The 18,540-nt window shown below is 35.4% G+C and overlaps 1 protein-coding gene across 2 annotated transcripts in view; it reads right to left on the bottom strand.

Moving 5' to 3' along the window:
* The window catches only part of PACRG (parkin coregulated), a 428,345-nt gene that overhangs the window by 366,645 nt on the left and 43,160 nt on the right, over positions 1-18,540 (bottom strand). For both annotated transcript variants that reach the window (XM_073219869.1, XM_037023947.2), the window contains exon 2: positions 4,768-4,902. In XM_073219869.1, the coding sequence (XP_073075970.1) occupies positions 4,768-4,902 (135 nt within the window). The remainder of the gene's footprint in view (positions 1-4,767; positions 4,903-18,540) is intronic.

Genomic DNA, 18,540 nt, shown 5'->3' with positions numbered 1-18,540 from the left:
TACAAGTCCATTTGGGGCTTTTCCCTTTTTGAGACAATTTGAGGATTTATCATTTTACCTGCACTGGAAATAGGGTTTGTTTTCTAACCTGATTTGGCTAGACAGTTGTAGGGTATGGCTTTCTTATTCAACGATCTCTAATACCTGGGACACCTTTATGCATGTTCATTAGAAATTTAGTGAAAAACCATTCTTAGTGTATGTCACATTCTGCCATGCAGCATGATGTCATGAACAGAAAGAAAAAGGTGATTTCTATCAACATCTACTACATCGAAACACCTGTAAACTGAGGGAAGTTAGAGACACCATATTGTAGTTGCATCTGTTTTCATCTCCAAAACGAATGAATGGTTCATAATACCATATTGGTAATTTTTAAAAATCCAATGTGACTATGATATTTTTTTCTAGCTCTTTCTACTAAGGTCTATAATTGAAGTGGCCATTTTAAAATAATTTGTATTCCCATACTATTTTAAGGCAATATAAATTATAATTTATAATTATAATTTATAATAAAATTATAGACTTCATAGTGCTACTTATGATTCATAGTGGTGCTTTTCACTAAGTAGGTAACAATTATTACTCAAGTTCATTTGGGTGACTACTCCAAATAACTTCAGATTTTTGCCCCAAATAGACAACTAGAATGGTACTCTGGCTACTACTCCAAAATCGACCCTGGAGAAACTACAGGGAAAAATGTGCATTCCAGGAAGTAAAAAACAAAAAGAAGAAACGAGGAGGAAGAGGGGGAGGGCAGGGTGAGGTGGGGAGAAGCAGAGCAGGAGAGGATGGGGGAGAAAACTGAAGAGACCTGAAGTCTGTCTTAAACTGAGCTGATGGAGGCAGAAAGCAGTGTTGGGTCTACACAATTCATATTCCCCTATGACTCACACTTTAATGTCTGGCTTTAGTGCAATTCAAAACTCCCCTCCACCAATGGACCACCTTCTACACTTACAACCCTTTTTATACATTCTTTCAGGAGCAGAGGAGGAGGCCACAAGCTGAATGTTTAGCAAGTTTGCATAACATTTCTTTTCTCTCCAGAGCGTCTGCATGGAAGGCCTTGTGGGTGGACCCTACCTGACCCCGTACTCTCCTGGTTTGGGATAGGATTCATATTACAGAAGTACAGGAAACTGAATGGAAGTATAAGCTGTGGAAACTCAAACACAATTTTAAAATGTACATTGTTCATGCTGATTATGTGCTTTGTAACTTATCCACAATGGTTAGCTTCTTCACTTCTGTGGCATATACTTGGATATTGATGATATCAGCAACAGAATAAAGTCATGTGTCCTCAGTGTTAGTAAAGTGAAGAAAAATACAGAGGAAGAAGATTACATTTTTTTGTTTAAATAGTTATTATGCTTTTTATGGAGTTAACCATTGATAATCAAGAATACTTTATAGCTATATTTAGAAAACACACATTTGAAAATAAAGAAAGCATGCCAAAGCTTGCCTAATAGATTTCATATTTTAGATATCTATTCATCATTGATAGATATTTAATTTGTCACCAATAAGTATTTAGAAAATTCTACCACAAATATTTTGCAAAACCTTTTGAATATATACCAAGAAATGTATGGTAAGTATAGACAGCCATGACAAAAAAATATATATGGGTCCTATTTTTTCATTTTAATAATTATTTTCACATAGCTTTAGTCTTCTATCTGGCTAGCAGATTCAGGCGTTTATTTTTGACTGCCATTATCTTAATCAAGAGCATCACTCTTTAATATGGTAACCATGTGGCCATTTAAATTAAAATTAATTAAAACCGAAAATTTAGTTCCTCAGTCTCACTAGGGACATTTCAAGTGTTTAATGACCACATATGGCTAGTTGTAATGCACTAGACAGTGCAGACACAGAACATTGTCACCACTGCAGAAAGCTGTATTAGATACTGTATTGATCCTTAGTGGTGCCATTCAGAGCAGACTAAACTGCACAGATTATGCCATTTGGTCTGCCCTGTTGGTCTTAAGCAAATGATCATTTTCATGTGTGCTGAACTCCGATGGCAGTTCAGGATATAAATAGAGATATCTTGACTGGCACAGACTTTGTCCTATCTTTAACTCTTAATTCTATTTTCTGACTTTATTAGGTCATTTCTAAGATATTACCATAGAGTGCTTTTGTTATGTCAAGAATATATGGTGATTTCTCAAATAGTGATGATCAGGTCAGCTAAAACACAGGAGGTAGGGCATCTGAGGTCTTGGGCAGGGATCCTCTACAGCAACTTCACAGGCTTGAACCTGAAATTCTGGAATAGCCCTCATCATGGTTCAGGGCAGTGACTGCTAAGTATGTCAGTCTCAAAGCTCTTGGAATTCTAATGAAGAATTGGGCCTTCTTATCACTCAATTACACATGCCATTTCAGGCACTCACAAACCCACTTGGAGTTTCAGGGGTGTCACAGGGTGTGTGGAGAGGGGACAAGCATCTTACGCAGGAGCCTTCAGCAAAGGGCAAGCTACAGCGTGAAGATGAGAGGTTCGCTTGACTGAGGTCCTTGCACACTGGCCACACACGCCCTCTGCATAGTGCAGGTCTTGGCTGTTGATTTGTTTTGTTGGGGAGGGGGCACAGCCCTGCCTCCTTCAACCTTCAAGGCCCCTTCCTTAGGAAAGGCATCCTAAAGAAGTCTTCTGCTCCTACCAAGTCCATACAACACATGTGCCAAGGAATAAATATGAATACATTGACAGTTGTTCACAAGCCTGTGATTACTAATTTTAATGTTTTGTTTTCAATACCCTAGTAGTACAATTGAAATGTGCTTGGTGAAGCTTTTAAAGAAGTTGAGGGGTTATAGGATAAAATGCTTCTTTGAGCGTATGTTATCATCCTACCAGTAGCAGCAAATAAAGTGCTTCCTCTTTTCTGACTTTTTAGCTTGCTGAATCAGTACCACAGTCAACAGTAGCTTAAAAGAATTAATACAGCTATAAAAGGAAAAGCAGTTATATCCCTTCTGACTGCTGGATTATCAGAGATAAAGTAGAATGATTCATCTTATGTTTTCATTATTTTCAAGATGAATTCTTCCTAGTCTCTTGATACTTCTAAAACCTACTCTTAAGATTATTTGAGTAGGTCAAAATAAATCTATAAATTCTTTTTATTGATACAATTTAATTTTTTGTGCTACAATTATTTAAAACATCAAAATCCACTCCCTTTTTATAAAGAAATGCGGCATATTCTTTTTCTCAAAAGGAACTGAATTTTTAAAAACCTCTGCTGTGTTTCTTCTCTGAAGCAGACAAATGAACTTCTCATAGACAAATGAACACAAAATCCATGTAACTGATCAAATACAAACCCCAAAATTACTGTGAAGTTTTAGAAATATTTATGTTAAGATTAAAATATCCAAATTATACTTACTATAATTTTTTCTCATATGCACACTTTCACTAACAAATTCACAATAGAGATGATTAAAAGCAAGATAACAATGTCCTTCATCCTCCTTAAAAATTATGACAAAATTTAATACCAAGGACAACTTCAGATTATTTCTCTTGCCAAATAATTTCTAATAATTCTAAATTCAATAACTGAGTACCAGATGACTGCTCAGGACTTAGAACTAAGTTTGATAATTATACGAAAATATTTAAAGAAATAGCGTAAGTAATATAGACAACTGTTTTAGTTTTTCTATAAAGGCAGGAAAAGGTTAACTTCAGTGAATCTTTCTAAACTATTTACTTTGATGGATTCTTCATTTTGATCATGTTATTTATTTAATGTATATTTATTTGTAAATAGTTGCAAACAATTCCTACCCTCCCCTTCAGACACAGTTGTGGAATTTTTTAGGTACATGGGTCGATTGCTTTGTTTAAACGATATTTGGCAAAAACGTTTTTGTTTCTTAACCTGATGTCATACACAAGAGCAACTGCTTTTCTGTCTTTAAGCAGAGAAGCCCTTTTAGCTGATAAATATCACCCAAGGCAAAGTGGTTGATAACAAAAATAATTAAATAGCAGAAGCTGTTTTTAGATACCGGCATTCATTTTTCAAATTAAATGTAAAAGCCTTCTTCAGTTAAGAGATTGGCAAGTTTTTACATCTAACATCAGTGAGCCTTTTAGAAAGAAACACAGCCCCATTAGAATGGAGTCATTAGGCAATACATTTATTTTGAAGCCAATTAACCTTTTGTCAGAAAAATGTCGGTGCAGTAATGGTCTCGGCAGCGGAGGTCAGCCTCTAACCGGGCTCGTGTGACAGCCCGACTCGAGGACACGGCTGCAGACAGAGAGCCAGCAGTGAGAGCCGGCCCTCTTTTGTATTCTACTCTGCATTTCTAGGGAGCAGACAGTCTTGACCTATCCATTTAGGTAATTAAAGCTTCCATTTGGAAGTGTCCTGCAGGAAGGTGAAATTTGGGAGAGATAAATGGCTGTTGCTGTCCGTACCCAGCCACCAGTTCCATCATTTGATGGACTGCCTGATACAGGCTGGGTTGCCAGGTTCTCATAAAAATAGAGATGAATTGGGTAGCAGGCAATTCTCTGAGGCAAAGCAACTCTGTCATTTTCCTTTTTGCAGGCTGTAATTTAATTGTTAGTCAAGGTGGACAGCTGACACCGGGGGGCTTTCTCTAGGAGCTTACCCACCATCTTCCACTGGCTGAGAAAGCACGGGCTGGTTTGGCAACCGGGAGATGTCACCTCACAGCCCGTCCGCCTCTCCCAGCTGTGCTCCGACTCACCTTCCATGCTATTTTGTTTCCTTTCGAATCTTGCTCAAGGGCAATTGGGAAGTCTCCTCGCTCATAAAATTTTCGAAATGCTGTGGGCTTGGTTGGTCTTTCTTTAAATGCTCCTGCAGCTGGAGGGCCTCTCACCTTCAAAGAAAAAAATCCAGAATCAGGATTTAAAACATGCTGAAAGATGCAGTGAAAAGGCCCTTTTAAGTTTCAGTTTGCATAAAATATTCTGGAAGACAAAGACCAAACTGTCTAATAATGAGCCACAGAAATCTCACTAATACAAGCGTTTGGAGAAGAAAATTATTTTATAATCACTAGTAAGGATTTACTTTATTTCAAGCTACTTAAGAAAGCTAGGAAATGTCACTTAAAAAATATCACTTTATAAGGAAGATAAGCCTGAACTTTTGTTTCAGGAAAGCATTTTAATAAAGGCATCTAAGTGAAGAGTGTTGAAACTTTTAGGATTCCTATCTCATGTCTTATATACTTTGTGGAATATTGAGGTAATAAATTAAAAATATTTCCTTTAAATCTTTCTATATACATAAAATGATAGGATATGTTCTCATGAATGTTAACAACAAAACTATAAGAAAGTCATATAAAATTAAGTAATAATATAAGAGTTCAAAAAGAAAAATGGTCTATTATGTGTATATGTAGCATATATTTAATAATATGGATTTATGAGAAAGTACACATTAGAATAGATTACATGAGAATCTTTCATCCCCCCAAATTGAGATTTTTATCAAAGAAGAAATATTTTATTCTGAGTTATTCATATTCAGTACAGTGGGGATGGCACTATTGATTATCTTCATTCATTCATTCTTCAGTCTTCCTGATTCTTGGTGAGATGACTGATTTTTCTAATGAAACTGGACATTGGTGTATTTTGAGACTCTGGACCATAAACCTTCTGTTATACTTGTTTTATTTATACATGTCTCTGGCAGAGATGTAAGCAAAGGTGCTACCTCTGTATTGCCAGGTCAGGGTAGAAATCCTGGTACTCCACCTGGCCTCTGTGAACCGTGGTGGAGGAAACTCCTCATTAATTCTGGGTGAAGGTGGGGCCTCCAGTACCAGTAGACCTACACTGATGCCTCCCTGACAAGCAGGGGTAAGTGGGCCCCACAACTGCTCCCCACATTGATGCCACAGGTGGAATGGCCTCATTTCCACTAGGCAGTGATGAAATTGCTGTCCTTCCAGGTGGCATCCTCTGACATCACCCGAGAGGGAAGGAGGAAGTTTCTCTGATTACTGCTGGCTGGGTTGGAAGTCCAAGCTCCCCCCATGTGGTCTTCACAGACACTGTGTGTGTTGGGGCCTCTTTACTATTCTGGTTGAGACGAAAGACTCAAATTCTTCATTTAAAAAATTCAGCTACAACCATTATTTAGATTTTCTGTCTGCTCATGATCTGCTAACCATCCTTTTCCATTTTTCTAGATGCCAACTTGTTATTTATGCTGTTGACAAGCATCCCTTCTGTTTAACTGGCCTAAAATTTGCTTGAGATTCTCCATCTTTCTCACTTTCCTTTGTTATCTTAAAACTGATTTCTCCTTTTCTTTTGTCTCTTATTCTAAATATACTCCACTTTTCCTGATTCAAAGAATGAACACATTTTTCTCTAAGAAGCCTAAAGGATATTTTATAGATTGTTATAGATAACTAACACTTTCTCTTTCTTCCCATAAATTTTCATTGACTCCTTACAGAAATGATTCCATGCCTACAATTCCACGGTAAGTCTTTCCTTAGTTTTACAAAATTATCCATGCTAATATGTAATAACTCAACAGTGAGGAAATTCTTTCTTTAATATCTGTTTTCTTTGATTTTTATGTTTCTGCCATTTACTTATTTTTAAACACTGTATTTTTTGGATTTTGCTATAGCTTCATCCCAAGTTAACTTTTGGCATCTCCAAAGTTGTAATTTGTAAAATTGACTAGAATATTCTCAGTTAGACCTGTTAGTTCAATACAGGAATTCCTAATTTTATATGGATGCTTTGTCACTATGTCCCTAGATAATATTTTTCCTGTTCTAAATACAAATATGCCACTTAAACCTTATAGGAAGGCATAGTGTTTTTATATTCTACACATAATCTATTCCAGCATTCAAAGTAATTCTAAAAATCTGTACATGAAAAATCAAGTGAAATATATTAATTTCTACAAAGGTAATAAAGATATTATTACTAGAACTCATATAGATGGATGTAGCTTCATTAAACAACTTTAAAAACAAGCAAAAATGCCAGTAAGAGTCTTTATGTAAGTCCCATATTTTTAGAAGAACAACTGTAAATTTTATTTAATGTCTTAAGAATTTTATGCTAGTTTATTATAAATAATATAGAGCAAACAAGGAACCATAAATCAAACTAGGTTTGTGGAAAAATGCAATTAGGATTTGCCTGGATGGTAGGGACTATTCGTAAACCAATTAGGAAAAATGGACGCTGCAGCAGATTGCTTTTAATAAAATCTAATGCACTTGGGAACCAAGATATTGAATGCACTTTGAAGTGGCTATAGATGACAGAGTATTTTATATGCCTACATTTATTGAATGTACTGTAATAGATTTAAGACTTAGACCATAGTATCTGTCATATGTCACAAAACTAATAATAATTAGTAGGAAGGCTCTCGAAATAATTTTGCATCATGCAGTTTGAAACTTTCCTTTTCAGTAGTTGTATTTTTTAACATAAATTGAAGCTGCCAAGAAAAAAGGCTTTTAAAAAACTTACTTCAAGTGGGAAACCCACATTGTGCTATTCTAATTGCTCCATTTTGCCAACTCACTAACACTGAAGCAATAACATGTAGGCATTAATTTCCTATTTTTATCAGCTTCTACCTGAAATGTGGATTCATGAAAGCATTGTCGTTAAGCAGCTGGTAAGCCAGGGTTGTATTGTTCCTGTCTCTGTATTGTATTCAGGCACTGGAATGTTAGCCCAGGACAGGCAAATCTGCTGCCAACAGCCTGACTTCTGAGTAAGCAGTATTGTCATTCAATGACTGCCTATTTGCTAATTGATTGTTTTCATGTATCAGAACTGTTGCAATTCCTAAGGTTACCAAACAACCAAGAAGATGCTTGGCAAAGTATTACAATTAGCAACTATGACTGTAATGGTAGATAGGGTACTTCACCATTAAAAAGTGAGCTCTTATTAACAATAATTTTTTTCTAGAAGATTTAACAATATAAGAATTAAACAATACAACAAAACATAATGATAGTAATACTTTTGTTATGAACAGCCAGAAAAGATAACAAATGGTATATATGGTAAAATAAATATTTCAGTAAGTATCCAGTATATATAGATTTACTATGGAGTCCTTCAAAGCCAGGACTATCAGTAGCAGTGAGTGGCAGGGTAAACTTCTAAGTGATGTGGGTAACCTATTTTAGGAAGCTTATCCAATGAGGTCCAACAGGGTGGCCTGAAGCCAGGAGAATGTGGAGTCAGGATGATCAGTCTGGATTTTACTGCAGCAGTCCAAACATGAGATGGCAAAGGCCTTAAAGTAGGCTGGCATCAAGAATAGTGACAAAAATCCCCTAATACTGTGTTCATTGTTTTCCAAATGTTATTGGTTTCAGTTTTAACAAAAACTATATGAAATAATCTGAAACAAGTGTAAGTCTGGGAAGAGGAAATCCCAGGGCAAAATACCTCTAAAACTGAATCAGTTAAAGGGAGAAATAAAGTTTAAAATCTATTTATTGCTTACAAACTGCAGTCTGGGGCTGTTTCTCTCTCCTGCTCCAGCAGAAGTCAACCAGGTTCAGATAAGCCCTCCTGTTGCCCAGGTAATTACTCACTGATATGGAGATGAACACTCTCCACCACTGAGGAACACCTATTGATATGCAGATACTCTAAAGCCATAGTTCTCTACACCCCTGGGGATGCACTAAAACCAGGCAAGATATTCTGGAAATATTATAATTTTACCCACAACAAGGAACTCAAAATGTAGATACGCTCATTAATTTGGCAGAAATCACAGAGCAAGGAATAGGAGAGCTGATGCTCCAGCCCTCAGTCTCTATAGGATATGTCCTCAGGCACTATACTAGAGGGTTGGGTTTGTGGAAAAATCTTAAGGGGAATTATCTAGGGCACATGATTCACTGAGTGAGGTAATCTAGAGGCAGAGGTAAAACAGGCTTCAGAATACAAAAAATGCAAATCAATTTGCTTATGTTCTGTAAACAATAAACTGCAGAACGGGGGGGAAATCTTAAATCACTTAACTTCTACTACCTATTAATAATTTTGTACTTTCTAGGCTTTCCAGAAAATCTATACAAATATCCTATTTTCCCACTTTTTTGTCCTTTCCATTTAGTGTACTTTTTCATTTGGTGTGATATGTTTTGATGTTGCTGTTGATATGAAAATTTCATGATTTGTAGTTAAGCCATATTCCACCAAGTATTTGCAAATATATGTAGAATTTGTATTAATTCTAATTTTTTTGTCTTTTATAAAATTATATGTTTATAATTCATAAACATCTCAAGCATATTGTATTTTCTACATTTCACATTATTCCCTTATTATTTACTTGATATTATTTCATACAGTTCCCAATAATATGATATAGTAAGATCAAAATATGTATATTATCATTCTTGATCAAAATTATTTGCTGATTACAGAGAAGAAACCAGTTTTATGTCTTAGTCTCCTTGGGTTGCTATAATAAAATACCACAGACTGAATGACTTGAACAAGAGAAACTGTTTTTCCCATAGTACTAGAGGCTGGACATCAGAGATCAGGGAGCCGGCAGGGTCAGGCTCGGGGAGAACCCGTGTCCCGGCTTGCAGACAACTGCTTGCTTTCTGTGTCCTCACGGGGCAGAGACAGAAAGCTCATTTCTCTTCTCCTTAAGGACACTAACCTCATCACAGAGGCTTTCGTCTCATGAAGCCATCCCATAAACCTTACTACCTCTCAAAGGCACCGCCTCCGAATACCAACACATTGAGGGGTAGGGCCTCAACATACGCATTTGGGTGGGGAGTGGGGGACACAAACATTCCTCCTATAACATCTTCCTGTTCATCAATTTGGATTACTGTGTTTGGCAGATGAGGATAAATGTTTTCTCATTTAGCATAAATGCTATATGCATACATTTGTGAGTGTATGTTCATGTCATTTTCATATTAATATCAACTTGCATGAGCTTTTCAGTCAAAAGATATAAACCACTGGTTGAACTCACTGAAAATATTTTACCATCTTTGTTTTCTTTTTCTACTTATTTAACATTTTAAAATAAAGGTTTTAATTTGGGGGGGGAATATTCCTTTGCCTTCCCCCCCTCCCTTATTTTTTTTTTTTGTGTGTCTAGCATTACCTTCTGTATTATCATTCCCCATTGACTGCACAAAGAATATTCTAATTGGCTAATTAAATCCTATCCTTTATCTACTTCCAATCCACACATGATTTCCCATTGACATGCTGCACAAAGACATTTGTGAGCTGGCTGTTCAGCTCTCTGGTCACTGCTTCAGAGGCGCCCAAGCATGAGTGATGCCCAAATACTGGCAGTCCTCAAAACAGGCCTTGCACTCTTTGGTCTCTGTGACTTTGCTGCTCCATCAAACTGTTATTTTCCATCACTCCTTCACTCCCTCTTCCCTTCCTTCTTTTTCTCTTGAATAACTAGGAACCACCTTCATGACTCAACCCAAACCTCACCTCCTCTACGAAATATTTCCTCACAAGCCATGTCTCTAGGTTAGGAAGGGAGATTAGATCCTTCCTTATATTGGGCTTGAAATGCCTATGGGACACACTAGACTTGGACTAGATCATTGGAACACTGAATGGAGGTTATTAGGGAGATAGAGACTATAGCAGCATGATGGGGTGGAAGTATGTAGTGAGAAAAAGGTTCAGAACCAGACAGACTACCTGAAGACTTAATAAGTGGATTCTGCAGAATAGGAAGAATAATCACAATGGTGGCAAGAAAATGGGGATGGAATGGTATCACAGAATCAGTGAATGAGAGGGACAAGGAATGACACAAGGAGGTCAGTTAAGAAGAGGTTCTCTTGATGCAGGGCAAGGACCTGGGACAAGCATCATAGTTAACTTTTCCTGCCAATGATGAAAAATACTGAGATATAAACAGTATAGTAAGAACAGGAAGGATTCCATTAATTAGCCCAACACTCTAACCAAATGAGCTAAACAGCCAACACATAAAGGAGTCCATTTTAAAGCTAAGACTCCATTTTAAAAAAGGAAGTTAGGAAGTAAGATTCTTTACATATTCTGGCAAACAGACAATAATTCAATCCACTTTGGGGGCAGGGTGGGCAGTCTTGACTGATATGTTCCCAGAGGAAGTTGCTATCCTGGAGAGGAACTAACAGATTTCTTGTGGTAACTTAATTTTGCAAAATTACCTGGAGGACTAACAATAGAAGAGAAGAGACTTAATGTCTCTCACGGGAGCTAAGCATTCTGAGACCACTGTACAAGTCTGTAACCCCTGACCCTTTGAAAAATCCTTAAAAAGAGGGACCCCCCCAGCCTTTTAGTGTACCTCCTCTCTGAGGATGGGTGCACTTTTTCTTTCTTTAAATGTGTACCTTTAAATAAAGCTTTCTCACTGCTCAACTTACTGCATTTTGTCTTTTTGCTATTTCATTCTATTTCCAAGTCTCCATCTTACCCCTGGTAAGTAGGGAGGAGTGGTTGAAAGCTCAGATTTTGTCCTGCAAGTTCCCGTTGCCTGGGTGACCTGGACAGAACTGCAGCTGTAGGAGCTTGCCTGAAAATCTCCTTTCTTTGGGAAGTTCTCGGAACATAATCTCACTCCATCCTGTGACTTGGACTCCCCAAATTCTGGGGTGGTAGAAGCTAGTTCCCATGCAGTGCAGATCCAAGTGGACACGGGATGCCAAGTGACCCGGGCTTTAAGAGATGGCAAGGGAATCTACCCTGTACCAAGAAAATGTTTAGCAAACTTTGCCTCTGCACCTCTGCATTTTCCTGCTCTCAGCTGCCTGCAAGGCTGCTGACATTCATTTCTACTCTGGTTCTAATGAATTCCTTCTTTACTTACACTCTTCTGACGTACTTGAGAATTCTTTCTCTTTCAGAGTCAAGAACCCTTCCCCGTCTAGGTTAAGGTTTCAGCTGGTGCACAGGAAGAGACCTCCCCAGATGCAGCTGCCTGGCAACACTCTGATAATTGAAATCTATAGCAGCATGATGGGGTGGGAGTCAGACTTCAGTGCACTGAGAAAAGCATGGGGAATTTGAATGTAAAACCAGATATACTCTTTGGGAGCCATTGTTCCCTATAACAAGGCATAATTGTTAAAGTAGGGTAAAGCTAATGGTAATTGGAAATGGGAAAAGAAAAGAGTATCAATAGACTTAATCACTATAGAACCAAAAAGGATTTTAGAATAAAAGATATATTTATAAGTAATACATTTATCTAAAATGGCCAGAGGAACTTGTGAAGTAAAGTATAGGTTTTTCTGTGTTAGAAACTCATAAATCTGAATTTAAGGACCTACTTCTTAAAAGAGAATGAAGAAATTGGTTCTAACATAGATCCTACCCATATCATTCACTCAATGAAAAATATACTGAATATATAAAATTTCCAAGTCACAAGGGTTGGTATTATTGAAAACAAAAATATAAGTCAAATATATTATCTTCAACATATATATAATTTAGGAAAAGAGGTAGGAATATCTCCCAGACTCTTTTAGAGAAGTAAGCATGTGATAAATGCCATAGGAAGACATAACAGAACTCTGCACACTCGGAAGATGAAAGATTTGTGCTTTAAGACATTGTTACTTTTCATTAGAAAATGTTATTTAGCTTTGCAAAGCACCTAAACATTTCAGTGGAACCAAGCAGAAATGTACTGTAATTTCCTACAAACCTGAATTCTGTACAATTTTAATTAGAAACAATTATTAGAGAAATATGATTGATGTACCATAGATTTGTCTATTTACAACCTTGGTAGTTACTAATGATTAAATCTGAATTAATTCACCCACATTTTCTATATATTTCTTAGACCTATTATCAGTTATTACCACATCTTGATGACTGAAAATTCACCACTGATGAGAACAATACATATTTTCTCTCTATGAAAACCTTTCACATTAATATGTATATATTGAAATGTAGCTGTATAAATGGGAAAATTTTGCTTAAAATCTAAGGTTTTGTGATACTTGAAATAAACTGTTTGCAGAAGGCAGTTTAAATATCATTAGCATAAATACAAAGTAATATTATTAGTACTGTGGATATTATGAGTCACATTTAAGTTAGCGTTGTCATATAATGATTATAAAAAAACAACTTACAATGCCGGTTTTTCAGATGGTGGAATGAGAAAGTTACAGTGTTAGTAAAGACAGTAACATGAGTAAAATGAAAAACATTTCCATTGAAAAATTTAGAAGACTTTGGTACTAATTTAACTCTTCCACATGACAATAAATTATACCCTAACTTGTTCTCAATATAGTAGTTTCTGCAGATTCATTCAATGCGGATGCATAAGCATGTCATGGAGGAGCTGCCACTCAAGGCTGGCAAGTGACTGGACCATTTGGAGCCTCAGCTTCCTCATGTGTCAGACTAAGAAGTTATACTGTTGACCTCTAAGATCCTCTCTACACCTCTATACCCTAACATGTGTATCTATTAGTTCAACAAATATTGAGGACACACAACATTATTAGAGAATTCAACCACCTGTAGAGCTCAGAGGAACCTCAGAGGGCACACCAACTTCTTGTTTTACTCTTTATAAATTGAAACCCAAAGGGGCTGTGGAAACACATCCCTGTTTACATTTCAAGGCTTATTTTTTCAGGTCTTTCACCTTAATAATAACTTCAGCTTCATATATCCCAGATTTCTTTCAGGCTAGGATACAAGAAGTTGATTTTAAAATGTTTCTGCACTAACCGTATGACATAAGGAAGTTTCAAAGATTTCTGAGTAAATAATGGCTGCATCATTTTAAATTTATAACTAAACTGGAACACACTTGGAACCAAGATTTTATTTCAAAATCTTGTCTCTGTAGTCTGAAATGGTTCTTAAAGCAATGGTTAGACTACACAGCTTCTTTTAAATTGTTTTGTTTAAAGTAATAGGCATCGGTGGTCCTTTAAATTCTCTGATGTAGAATAAAAAAGAAAATTGATAGTCCTTCTTAACAAAATGAAGTGCAACAATCAAATGACAAAAATGAAACCTTGACAGCTGAAGGCCAGAAATGTTTACTCAAAGGCTGTTCTCTCCTTGCAGTTAAATATGGGGAAAGGCCACATATTTAAGTACCCAAGTGTGATTCCCACTATCAACTTGTCTCTAGAGAGTCATCAGAGATTTCAATTTAGACTATGCTGTTTAGCAGCTGTCTTGTAGAACTGATAAAATGCCTGAATGACTGAGACAGCTTGGCTAATACACTGTCACACCTAACATGAAGGCCAGCGAAATAAGCGAGCTAAACGAGCTAAATGGGAAAGGAGAACATAAATGGGTAAGACTTTAAAATATATTCTATTCCTCTTACACCTTCAATGTTGAAAGCATGGTAAATAGTTTATATCTAAACATATATCTTCTGTGTCTTGCAACAGAGTTATTTCCTACTGCATAATTAGAGTAAGAATGTTACTTTTGTACATGTGAAGAGGCCATTACTATTCACATTTCATATATCATGAATATTTTAATAGAAAATTTTAAATCTTTGTGTCTAATGATGCAAACTGATATGCACCAGAAAAAAAACTGGCTATTTAATAGAAAACAATTTTTGGAACTGTTTACAATAAAATATATTTATATTGCTGAAAAGGAGTTCTGCTTTCCTGGCAGTCTACTGGCTCCCTCTAAAATAACGTACTTGAAAGTTCATACAATTAACAGAAATATTAAGTACCCTGATGATAATAATTTACAAACTCTAATGGTCAAAGGAAGAAAGAAATGTGCAAAAACATGTATGTTTTCACACATACAAAGTATGTGTATTACAACTTAACTGGAAGATAATTTAATAAGAAATACAAGATTAGAGTCTTATCAATCTGGGTCTTTTCCACCATGGTTTCTATCATAATTGGTTCAACCATGGAAGAAATGTTAAGAATGAGAATGGAGAAGCAGAATGAAGATATACATAAATAGTAATGTTGTCTTTCCTAAAGACAGCGATGTATCACATACTATCTAGATGTAATATATTTTTATTTTTATTTACCTCATATTTTTATTTTTCAGCAAATAAAGCATGTTTTTCTTGAGCCAATATCTTTGTCTCTGAAAGCTAGCTGAAGTTAGGTCAGTTTGTGGCCAAATACAAAGCTAACTAGTTCAAATGGAGAACAAACTTCTAACTTCTCCCTTATAAACAACAAGCCAGTCTTGGCTATTTGTCAAACCAACTTCAACTGGACACTTACAACTCACCAAACTCAGAAACTACTTATCAATAGCTTCCTTTACATTCAAAAGTGTTCATTCTTGCATACCTATGGGTGTGCTTTAGATGTATGCATGTAATTACATGATTTGAATGGAATTTGTAAGCATGATTTGAAATATGTTAGATATTAAAACTTCATGCAAGCATTCCATATACTAATATGAATAATTTATACACACACACAACCTGGGCCAGTGAGAAGTTTCCTCATCTGTCTTTCCTTTGAAATACGTTACTAGGTCTTTGTTTTTGCTACATGATGAAATATGAGGCCTTTGACTTGAAAAGAAATACAGAAGGGAGTCAAGAAAATGCCCTTCCTACCAGCCTACTTTAGTTCCTTGGTACCTAGCAAGTACTAAATCTCAAAAGTTAAAATGATTCTACTATGAACTTCCCTTCCTTCTTTTTATTCTAAAACATTACACATATAAACTTTATTTACTGTAAAATAGAAGAAAAAATTGACAACCAAAAGCTAGGTTAAGATAAGGCACAAGTCATGTGGGAGGAAGGAAAGAGATGAAATATGGTGAGTGATGAGAGAGATCACTAATGGAGCTCAGAAAACACCAAAAAGAAAAAAAATTTGTGAGGAACAATCCATGAAGCACAAACTTCCTCTTACATAAATGGGGTAAATAGGGCCCACAAAAGAAGACCTTTCATATCCATTTGGGATCAGAGAAGCACAGGAAAAGGGCTACAAAATAAATAAAAGGAGAAATAAAATAATAATGGCCACATTAAATAATATTTGCAACCATCATTCTTTCTGACAGCAGAAAAGGAAGATTTTGGATTATAAATCCCAGAAAAATGCTACCCACTACCATCAACCAGAACCTTACTTCAAATTATAGCCTAGGAAAAAGTAACTTATTTAATGATGAGTAATAAAATGGACCTGGCACAGCATCAAAACAAAGATACTCTAAGAAAAAAAACTATATATGAAGGAGCAGTGGAACTTACCAATTGAAGGAAAACACCATGCAGAGATAAACCCTGTGACCAGACGTTTTGTCAAAAATTTAAAAAACCTGATGAAGCAGCCACTTAGATGGAAGAAGACTGAGGAGTCGAAATGCAAGAATGATGACAGACAGTAATGTGATAATAGAAGACAGAACGTTAGCTGGTAGAACTTTGAGAATGGGGAGTATTAAAAAGCTTAAAAAATGAAGATGAAACTGGCAGGAGCAAAAGAGACAATGAACCTTGCAAAACCCAAAGAGAACACCAGTGAGTGAGGTTACAGAAAGGTATAATCTGTGAGAGACCAGAAGACTGGCAAAGGTATCTAACACGCATAACTGAAGTCCTCAAAGCAGAAATTTAAAAGAATGGGAGGAAAAAACACTTATAATTATGGTTAAGAATATTTTTTGTAATATAAGAATTACCTGAAATAGAGATAAAAATCTGGAAAATTTTTCCTGAAAAAATTTTATCTGTGATCCAGGGAAAAATAAAGAAAAAAAAAATCACCCACAAGACATATGTTAAGGAATTTTTCAGAATGAAAAAAATAGAAGGCTCTTTGTGTAGATTAAAAAATCATCATGTGTAAGAAACAGGCTGACTTTATATTTTCCCATTTTAACATTTCATGCCAGAAGACAGTGGATAAACACCTATAAGATTCACAAGACAGGGTAGCCAAAGAGCATGTTTTCAGAAAAACTGTCCTTCAAGTATAAAATCTATAGATAGATAATTTTTGAATATCAAGTATTCAAAGGAAATTGTTGCTATGAACCACTCTTGAGGAAACTCTTTGAACACAAACTTGAGATTCTCAAACAGGATTCTCAAACAAACTGAGGAGTTATAATTTAGACTTGCTTTAGTATGACAGCATAGAATTAAAAGATATATGCCATATGCAAACGATACAACTAACACAAATTGGGAGAGAGTGGAGGAAGAAGATAGGGGTAAAGAAAGTTTGCCATTTGCTTCATCTGTTAATACAGAGAGTCAAATAATTTCACTCAGAGCAGGAAATCATACTTACTTGGACAAAGGTATAAGAAAAACATAAAGAAAAGTGATTTTATTCACTAAAATCAGGTGGTGCTACGCAGGGAGAAGAATAGAAACATGCTAATTTTTTTCAATGCTTAGATTATGGAATTAATAGCTATTGTACCAAAAATAGGGGATTATAGATGTTAAATACAGTTGTAATGATAATGATAAACATTTAAATGAAAGTAATGTGCACAAAGAAGACCACAAAGAGGAAGATTTTATATAAAGTAGAAAACATTACAGGGTAATTTCATAGAACCCAGACCAAACACTTCAACTATCAATAAATGTAAAAAGCTTAAATAAACTGTCAGTTTGTATCACGAAGGAAAACATACCTCTCTGCTAAAAAAAATTGACTCAGAAAGGTTGAAAATAAAAAGACAAAAATTAATCAAGAAAATGCAAAGTAAAAACCCTACACCCAGTATCATGCTTACTAGGAAAACACAACTGATTTTGCTACTAAAGTTAAGAGCAAGAATGGGGTGTTATTTAATTTATGTAATATAATTATTTGACATTATTTACTATTTTAATGGAGTAATACCTTCATTAAAATAGTATTAGACAATACAATTTGATAAAAATAATTGGGAAGGATAAGATAAAACAGTAAAGTCTTTGAAGATTACATGATTATATATATACCTGGAACATCAGAAACTGAAAATTGACAAATACTATAGAAAATTAATTAAGTAGTCACAGACAAAATAATATGCAGAAATAGTTGTCTATATAAACATGACAACCAATTAGAATATATAATCCAAGAAAAGAGACCTGTTATAATAACAAAAAATTAAATACATGGGAATAATTTACAAGAAATATATAAGATCTACACGAAGACACTTTAACATATGACACTTTAATATAACTGAATGAGACAAAGACAACTTGAAAAATCAGAAAACACAATTTCCTGTAATGGAAACATTACACACCACAAAACTAAGTCAATTTATAAACTTAACATAATCCCAATAAAAATATAACCTGATTTCTCTTTTTAGAAGTAGAAAAGATGAATCCATAGTTTATGTGTTATAATCAACCAACAAGATGACATAGGAAATCTCTGAAGAATTAAATGATAAAGAAAAAGAAGAGTAAGTGCCCTAAAAAAGGGTAGGTGCAAGACTAGAAGAGTAATCTAGCAATA

Source organism: Manis javanica, chromosome 13 (assembly GCF_040802235.1).
Source record: "Manis javanica isolate MJ-LG chromosome 13, MJ_LKY, whole genome shotgun sequence".
NCBI lineage: Eukaryota > Metazoa > Chordata > Mammalia > Pholidota > Manidae > Manis > Manis javanica.
The sequence above is the reverse complement of the archived record's forward strand: the minus strand, read 5'-3'. Positions and strand labels throughout refer to the sequence as shown.